The following is a 9,251-nucleotide window of genomic DNA, read 5'->3' as shown; positions in this document are numbered from 1 at the left end:
TACCTTTCAAAGGCCTCGTTAATGGCCTCTTCCCAAGGGGTTGTCAGTTTGACTATTATGACGATCCTACTGGAGTTGGACCAGAGAACCAGGTCTGGTCGCAGATTGGTGACTGCAATTTCAAATGGGAATGTGAGTCTATGGATTACGTCGACTCACATTTCCCAGTCCCTGGCTATATTCAGCTGACCTGCGTCAGGGGACAGGCACTTAGCCTGCTTTTTCACCCCTTCCCTAACAAAGGACTGCCTTTTTGGTAAGGTATTCTTGGCATTTTGGGGGATGGCGTTTTTTGGCACTCCCTTGGTCTCTATTGCTGCCGCCAAGCACTTCAGTGCTTGATTGTGGCGCCATGTGTACCTTCCCTGTGTCAGGCTGGTCTTACAACCTACTAGGATATGTCTGAGGCTTGCCGGGGCTGCACACAGGTGGCAGGCTGGGTCTTGTCCACACCATACCTGCAAGTTTGTTGGAGAGGGCAGCACATTATATGTGGCTCTCACGATAAAATTTTGCTTTTTGGTTTCCATGCTCCACAGCTCACTCCAAGTGATTTTACGCCATTTTATACCTTCCCACCTCATTCAGCGGCCTTGTTGGGATTGAGCGACTGCTCTAGCGCATCTAGTTGCTTCCTCCTGACGACTTACCTCCTCCACCACCAGGTGTTGATGTACCTTTGCTGTTGCCTTTTGCCATTTAGGTGTTATTATTCCAAACCTAAGACCCTCTCTACCATATTGGACTTGCCCCACAATATACCGGTGTCTGAGGGCTGCCTTTGCATCAGCAACTGTTGTAACTGGATTCCATTTCCTCTCTGTCACCAATGTTGGAGCAGCATCTCTTACGCAGGGATCACAGGATTCTTTAAGCGTCATCTCCAGCCTCGTTTTGGTGCATTTGTACTCCTCCACAAGGCTTGAAATAGGAAGAGAGAGAGCTCCATTGCCGTACAGCCCTATGCTGCTAAGGCATCTTGGTAGCCCAATCCATTTCCTCAATTGTGTACTCACCATTCTCTCCAGGTGCTTGGCATGAGATAAAGTGAGCTTGTATATGGAAATTGGCCACATAAGCCGTGGCAACAAACCAAACTGGAAGCACCACAGCTTCAACTTCTCTGGAAGAGCTGTACCATTGATTCTCTTGAGTCCACTGACTGTCTCTTGCAAGAGTTGTTCCACCTTTTTTGAGTCTTTAAGGTCTGCGGTGTACCAACGTCCAAGGCTTTTGATGGGTTTTTCCATGACCGATGTTATGGGCTCTCCCGCTATACAGTACATGTCATTAGTAAGTCGGCCTTTGACAATGGAGATGCTGCGAGATTTTCCGGGTTTAATCTCTATTTGTGCCCATCTGATGTTTTCCTGGAGCTTATCCAGCAGCCACTTAGTGCATGTTTTAGTCATTGTGATGGAAGTCATATCATCCTGATTGGAAGGAGACGCAACCCATTTTTCAAATGTTCCTCTCCAGGCAACCAATGGGATGCCTGATTTATGATCTCCATTGCCATAGTGAATGCCAGTGGAGAGATGGCATAACCTGCCATTATGCCACCCTCCAGCTGCTGCCAGGTTGTGGTACTGTCCTGTATGGTAATACAGACCTGAAGATCCCGAGAGTTGGCTTTTTATACATTATTATTTTACCTGGTAGACTGTACATAGACTTATGTGTAAGCTACGTGCACTGTTTTAAAGGCACGAGAAGCGAAATGGAGTGCAAAAGTGCAAACTGTGGTAATGAATAATGCGTGTTTCTTGCGAGTGAAATCATCCTACAGCTGAGGCAATTGCTCCAAAAAAATATAGAGTTTCATCTCAATCTTCTTCAAATTAGCTTTTTTGTTCTTTATGAATAAAATTAAGAATAATGCATGAACTACTGTTAGGAATCATGGCTTGACCCAGTAAAGATACTAATTTGCACAATGGGGATGAGGAGTCAAAGTTGAGTTCACAGCTGACAAAGAGTTTACTGAAGTTCACCACATTTCCAAAGACGGAAGATGCCTTTTGATTTAAAAATGTTTATAAATTATCATTTTTATTTTTTAAACAGGGGGAAAGGACATTGGAACAGCAGTCAGTCCAAATCAACACCTACAACAAGACAAGACTAAAGAAAATGTATACCTTATTTCACAAACTCCATCTTGATGTCAGTCACTTAAATAAACTGAGAGCTGCAGATGTTCTTCAGATAACTTCATTACAATCCTATGAGTCTTGTACCGAAGAGGAGATGATTCAGACTTTCATACAAAAACTGCTGATGATGAACTATAGAGCAAGAAACATTAAAACTATAGAAACCAACGAACAGTCTCAAACTCATCAAAGAGACAATGACTCATCTGAAGATGAGAATGATATTTTTGATGATGTTTTTAACATCTCTTTGTCAAAAACAGGAACAAGTCAATCTGAGCAAATCCACCCAATGGATGTTCAGATGGTCGTGTTTCATTGTGCGGATGGTTTCCTGAAGCAGCTGATGGTCACTAAACTGTCCCAGTGTCAGTACGCTCTGCCTCTGCTTGTTCCTGATCCATTCACACAGCAGATTGAGTTTCCTCTCTGGACATTCAGACAAATCAACAAGAGCTGGAAGATGAGAAACACCAACAATGAGGTCATCAGTCAAACCCATCCGATCTACAAGGCACAAACTCCAATGGTGTTTTTTTTCAGGTTTGGCTCCGTGTCTTCATCTAAGTCTCAGCTGATGAACAGTCTGATCAATGAGAAACACAACACGTTCTTCCACCGGAACTGCCCAGGCGGCAGCAGAACCAGAGTCCTGATGGATGGAGTGGTGGAGATCGCCTGGTTCTGCCCCTCTGGGAAAAACACAGATAAATTCACTAATTGTGTTGCTTTCTGTAATCTACACGGTGATGCAGGAGAACATGAGAAACAGCAGCAGATCCTCACTGAAATGGCCTCAGTAAATGTTATTATTCTACCACGACTGGACAGGAATGACAGACATGCAGAAAAGATCCAAAACCTGTACAGGAACAGAAAGCCACTCATTTGTATTTTTACTAAGGATGAATCTGCTGTAACCGAGATGAAAAAAAGAAGATACAAAGTCGGTTTGAAAGGCAGAAATCAGTCAGATGTATCTGAAGAACTCAGACGAGTAATAAATAAGTGTCTCTTGGGATCATCTTCCACTTTCAGACTTGAAGATGTGTCCAAACACACAGATATCAGAGTAGATGAGGAATATGATGATGACTGCAGGAGAGGAAGAGAAGCAGCACAGCAGATGATGAGTTTACTGGAGAAGAAAGATCTGACAGAAATCAAGGAATCATGTCTGCCTCATCAGGGGAAACTGTGGCATCAGTGGAGTCAGATGAACAAAGAACTACATCGACCTCGAGCAGATGAGACAGAAATGGACTTCAGTAGGAAACACACGGAAATGAAGAAAATCCGTGAGCAACAGCATAAATCTGATGTCAGCAGGTTTATGAAGCTCTTTATTAGAGAAATGAACTCAGATACCACAAACAAGACGTTTTTCCTCAAATGGCTCAGAATCCTCCTGGATGAACATACATCAGCTGATCTTTCTGCTCTACATCACAAATATGATGAAAAATGTTCAACGATCCTAAAACTGAGGGGGAATCATGATAAACCTGAACAACTTAAAGCTGAACAGACTGAACTTGAGAGAATATCTGAGAAACTTCAAGCTGCAGCCTTTGGTTTGGAGCACGTCATGAGGGAGGTTGGCCAGATTTACGAATCATGTTCATCTGTCAAGAAGAACAAGGAAGACTTGCAGTTTCACTTCTCTTCTCTCCCGAGTCTTGCAGCAGAGATGATGATCTCTGGATTTCCACTGGAGTTGATGGATGGAGATGCTGCTCATGTGCCTGTGATCTGGATCTCTGCTGTTCTAGATCAACTCATCCAGAAACTGGGAGACCAGAGAGTCTTTGTGCTGTCAGTTTTAGGGATTCAGAGCACTGGGAAATCAACCATGCTGAATGCAATGTTTGGACTACAGTTTGCCGTCAGTGCTGGCAGGTGCACCAGAGGAGCTTTCATGCAGCTGCTCAGAGTGTCAGACGAGATGAAAACACAGATGAACTTTGACTATATTCTGGTTGCTGATACTGAAGGTCTTTATGCTCCAGAACTGGCTGGAAAATCAACAAGACATCATGACAGTGAATTGGCCACATTTGTTGTTGGTCTTGCAAATCTGACCTTGATCAACATCTTTGGAGAAAACCCATCTGAGATGCAGGACATTCTTCAGATTATTGTTCAAACTTCAAGCTGCAGCCTTTGGTTTGGAGCACGTCATGAGGGAGGTTGGCCAGATTTACGAATCATGTTCATCTGTCAAGAAGAACAAGGAAGACTTGCAGTTTCACTTCTCTTCTCTCCCGAGTCTTGCAGCAGAGATGATGATCTCTGGATTTCCACTGGAGTTGATGGATGGAGATGCTGCTCATGTGCCTGTGATCTGGATCTCTGCTGTTCTAGATCAACTCATCCAGAAACTGGGAGACCAGAGAGTCTTTGTGCTGTCAGTTTTAGGGATTCAGAGCACTGGGAAATCAACCATGCTGAATGCAATGTTTGGACTACAGTTTGCCGTCAGTGCTGGCAGGTGCACCAGAGGAGCTTTCATGCAGCTGCTCAGAGTGTCAGACGAGATGAAAACACAGATGAACTTTGACTATATTCTGGTTGCTGATACTGAAGGTCTTTATGCTCCAGAACTGGCTGGAAAATCAACAAGACATCATGACAGTGAATTGGCCACATTTGTTGTTGGTCTTGCAAATCTGACCTTGATCAACATCTTTGGAGAAAACCCATCTGAGATGCAGGACATTCTTCAGATTATTGTTCAGGCCTTCCTGAGGATGAAGAAGATCAGACTGAATTCCAGCTGTGTGTTTGTGCATCAAAACGTTTCAGACGTTACAACTGGAGAGAAAAACATGGAGGGAAGGAGACGACTGCAGGAGACACTGGATGAAATGACAAAACTCGCTGCTAACGATGAAATATGTGATGCAGAAAGTTTCAGCGATATCAGTAGATTTGATGTTCAGAAAGATGTTAAGTATTTTGCTCATCTCTGGGAAGGAAACCCACCCATGGCACCACCAAACCCAAACTATTGTGAGAACATTCAAGATTTAAAGGAAACTATAATAATTCATGCATCAAAATCACATGGAATAATGCTGAAAGATTTCAACGATTATATTAAAAAGTTCTATACAGACTTATTGAAGGAACGATTCATCTTCAGCTTCAGAAATTCTCTGGAGATTTCAGCTTACAGGAAACTGGAGACTAAATACAGGAAGTGGTCCTGCAGTCTTCGCAGTGCCATGATGGAAACTGAGAACAAACTACACAACAAAATAGAATATAAAATAATTAATGAGGTTGAGGAAACTGACCTTCAAAGAGAAATGAAGGAGACAAGTGAAGAAGTGAAAAAATCAATGTCAGAATTCTTTGAGAAAGACAGAGATAAAGATATACTGATTCAGTGGAAAACATCATTTGAAATAAAAATCAGAGACCTTCAGGAAAACATTGTGAGAGAAACAAAGAGGAAATTAAATGAGATTCTTCAACAGCCACACCTAAAGAAAAAGATTGATGCTCAGAGGACACATCATGAAAACACTCTGTATGAAAAGAGCAAAGAACTTGCCTTAAAACTCCGAGACAAAGCAAATGATGAAGAAAAACTGAAGAAAGAGTTTGATTTGTTTTGGGAACAAAGTGTGAAGAAGATCAGAGACAATCCTCCAATCAAAGAGATTGATATCGTGAGAGATGTGAGAGAGATTCTCAGTGACAACTATAAAAGTGCTCCTATAGATCACTGGAGGGAGACCAGGGATATCTTCACTTTGCCGAGTTATTCAGATTATGTAAATTGCAAAAATTTCACAAACAGTGAGAAAAATGAGGTTTTCAGAACAGCAAAAGAAACTCTGTCTCCAGAGCATGAAGCCCAAATAAGATCATTAGTCACAGATGTTATTCAGCAGACAGACAACATGATTCAGTCATTTAACATTTCAAAGATGGGCTACAATAAAAGCTGCCTTACACAACTCATAGACTACGTCAAGACAAGAGTAACAGAACATCAGAAATATGTGTTCAAGAATGAATTCTTCATGGATTTGGTTCTTTCCATCTGTAAGAGAGCAAACAAAATGATCACTGACCAACACAGACTGTTCAGAGACGCCAATGATCCTGAAATATATGTTGAGAAGAAGAGAGAAGAGTACTATAGTATTTTCCAGAAATACTGTCATGGAGCTGCTTCAGCTGCCATTTTTGGAGAGATCATCTGTCAGAAACTCAAAGAGCCCATTGAGCAGAGCGTCTACAAGAAGACTGCCAAAGATCTGACAGATGAAATGAGATCAAACTGTGAATCACTGAATGGAAACAGATCAAATCTGGAGAAACACATCCTGAAGACACTGGCAGAAGAGGAGGATTTTGACAAATACATGAACTACATTAATAATTCCAGAGATCATTTCAAGGATTTCATAAGAGATGAAGTGAGTCAGTACATCACTGATAAGTTCAGTGTCAGTGTTTTGCCAAAGATGAAGGAGAATATTAAACTCCTGCAGCAGAAGATCATGAAAGCAGCACATGAATCTACTGAACTTGTTCAAGAGAGCAGAGGAGATGTTGGTTTGTGGTTGAAGAGTTTCACACAGCAGCTCTCAGATGAGCTGATCTTCTCTGAAAAGGACCTCAGTGGAGTCAAACATGATGGTGTTAAAGATTTCAACCTCATGGAAAATGTGATAAAAAAAGAACTTCCTGCTATAATGTCTGATATCAACAGTAGATTCAACACAAAGTCATTTGATGAAAAACTGGACTATAAATTCAGGCCAGAAGAGCTTCTGATTGATCACTTCTGTCAGTGCTGTTGGGTTCAGTGTCCGTTTTGTGGAGCCACCTGCACCAACACCATAGAAAACCATCCTGGAAAACACAGTACTCCTTTCCATCGTGTTACTGGACTAAAAGGGATGAAATACAGGAATACAACAAACTTGTCAATTAGCATCTGCACATCAGCAGTAGCAAGTTATCGATCTTTTTATCCCAATGACTCTAAAAAGTCAGTCTCCTGGAGAGAATATAGAAATGCAGGAGGAATTTATACAAACTGGAGCATCACCCCTGATCTCTCCGAACTGCTCTACTGGAAGTGGTTTGTGAGCAGATTCCAGAAATATCTGAAGAAATACTACAATAAAACATCAATAGGATATTTTAAAATACCAGATGAATGGAAAACATACTCAAAACAGGCTGCTATTGAAAGTTTGAATCAGTACATGTAATTGAGCAGATAAAGAATGTCACTCTTACGTCTCCTCTCGGATGCTCCTCAGATCACATTTAGAAATGAGTTTCTCCTACATTCATCAGTGAGACTCTGAGCTCATTTATACCTCAGAAGAGCAGAGCTTTATCAAATACAACAGAAGAGGATTAAAGACAAGATTCAGTTCCACATGCATGATCTGAACTACAAAACAACATATTTCTGAGCATATGCCTGATTGTTAAAGCTAAATGAATGATGTATATTATGGTTTATTACTAATCAAAACAGCTTAATCTCTATCAAGATTAATTATAAGGATATTAATGATAGACGTTTGAATATATAAACATGGGGTGACATTGTTATAACTCAGTGCTGGTATTCAGACAGTTGAAGAAAAGTGTGAAAAAACAAAATTGTGCAAAGTGTTTTAAAATCAAATGTCTCTGACCTGTTGATCTGAACATAACTCACTGCTAGGAACTTTTTCTTCACAGAAGTTTTGTGTTTAGTGAGCTTGGTCTGTGTTATTGGTCTGTATGAAAAATGAGGAAGAACATTTTTTTTACAAGATATTTCATAATATCTTTATCACATTTATTAGAATTTGGGCCTACAGACTCTGAAATGTTTACTCTAACTTTTGATAATTGATAATGGTAAGACATTGATAATAATCAGAAATGGTTCTTGAGCAGCAAATCAGTATATTAGAATGATTTCTGAAGATCATGTGACACTGAAGACTGGAGTAATGATGCGTCTTCATCTTTGATCACAGCAATAATTTACATTTTACAATATATTTACATAGAAAATCGTTATTGTAAATTGTAAAAAATATTTCACAATATTACTGTTTTTATTTTATTTTTGATCAAATAAATGCAGCCTTGGTAAGCCAAAGAGACTTCTTACAAAGACTTCAAATCTTCCTAACCCCAAACTTTTGAAAGGTAGTGCAAATTACAGTTCTGATGTTCCTCCCACTTAAATGATACTGTGGCTTATGTAGTCCATTCTATAGAGACCATATCTGTTCCCCGGATACTGAGAACAAATGCGTTTACTAAGGGTGATTAAACCAGATAATGGGCATTCTGAATCTGTGATTTCTAGAATAGTGCATCTTTACAATGTCAGTAACTCATTCAAGTCCCCCCAAAAAGGCTGGTCATCCACGAAAGACAAATGTACGAGAGGACAGGATAATGCTGAGAATCTCAACGGGGAATTGGTTCCACACTGCAGCTGGAATTGACCTAGCGGTAAACCCCTCCCCTCGAAGGAAGATGAGCCAATGGCAGTAGAGTATCAGTTGCGCGGGGAGCGCAACTCGGACATCTTTAGGTTTTAGCGCCATAGAGAAACATTGGAAGATCTGAAGCTTTCATCGGTTTGATGGTGTTTATGCTACGAAAATGGAAAAACTATGTGTCTGTGGTACTTGTAACACTGATTCCAGGTATCCTGAGAGGATGGGCAACATATTTTATTTAAAATTTATTTTATTACATTTCCTAAACCCAAACAAAACGGAGCAAAATGTCCCTAAGCATTCAACCCCAATCCCAATGAAGACGGAAACATTCGTTTTCTGGTTGTCATACTCTCATTAAGTTACAATTTTCATCTGCTCAAGCAGAATGTTAATGTCATCTTGCATTTAATCTCTGGCTAAAACCAGCTAACGTTAAAGTTAGTAAGTCGATGCTATTACAAACCTAAATAGCCAACTGTTCTCACATCATGTACAGTTTAAGTCAAAAACACATAAACGAAGGTCTACATTTCAGTGCCTCTCCATATTAAACTGGTTAAATGTACATTAATTTAATCGTACCCTGCAATACATGAACAGTGTTGATCCA

At 40.5% G+C, this 9,251-nt stretch overlaps 1 protein-coding gene across 1 annotated transcript; it reads left to right on the top strand.

Moving 5' to 3' along the window:
• The first annotated feature begins 2,433 nt into the window (after positions 1 to 2,433).
• Positions 2,434 to 7,393, top strand: LOC107574181 (interferon-induced very large GTPase 1-like). The gene is made up of 2 exons (XM_016260645.1): positions 2,434 to 3,753; positions 4,346 to 7,393. Exons 1-2 carry the CDS (start codon positions 2,449 to 2,451, stop codon positions 7,391 to 7,393), a joined length of 4,353 nt encoding a protein of 1,450 aa, XP_016116131.1. The 5' UTR covers positions 2,434 to 2,448.
• Positions 7,394 to 9,251: the final 1,858 nt, after the last annotated feature.

This window comes from Sinocyclocheilus grahami, unplaced genomic scaffold (assembly GCF_001515645.1).
Source record: "Sinocyclocheilus grahami isolate Dianchi unplaced genomic scaffold, SAMN03320097.WGS_v1.1 scaffold2138.1, whole genome shotgun sequence".
Classification (NCBI taxonomy): Eukaryota; Metazoa; Chordata; class Actinopteri; order Cypriniformes; family Cyprinidae; genus Sinocyclocheilus; species Sinocyclocheilus grahami.
The sequence above is the reverse complement of the archived record's forward strand: the minus strand, read 5'-3'. Positions and strand labels throughout refer to the sequence as shown.

Excerpts from the sequence above, each read along its gene's own strand:
- LOC107574181 (XM_016260645.1), top strand. The coding sequence starts at position 2,449 with ATGGATGTTCAGATGGTCGTGTTTCATTGTGCGGATGGTTTCCTGAAG. Across the intron at positions 3,754-4,345 it reads TGGAGCACGTCATGAGGGAG|GTTGGCCAGATTTACGAATC; the intron begins GTTGGCCAGATT and ends GTCATGAGGGAG.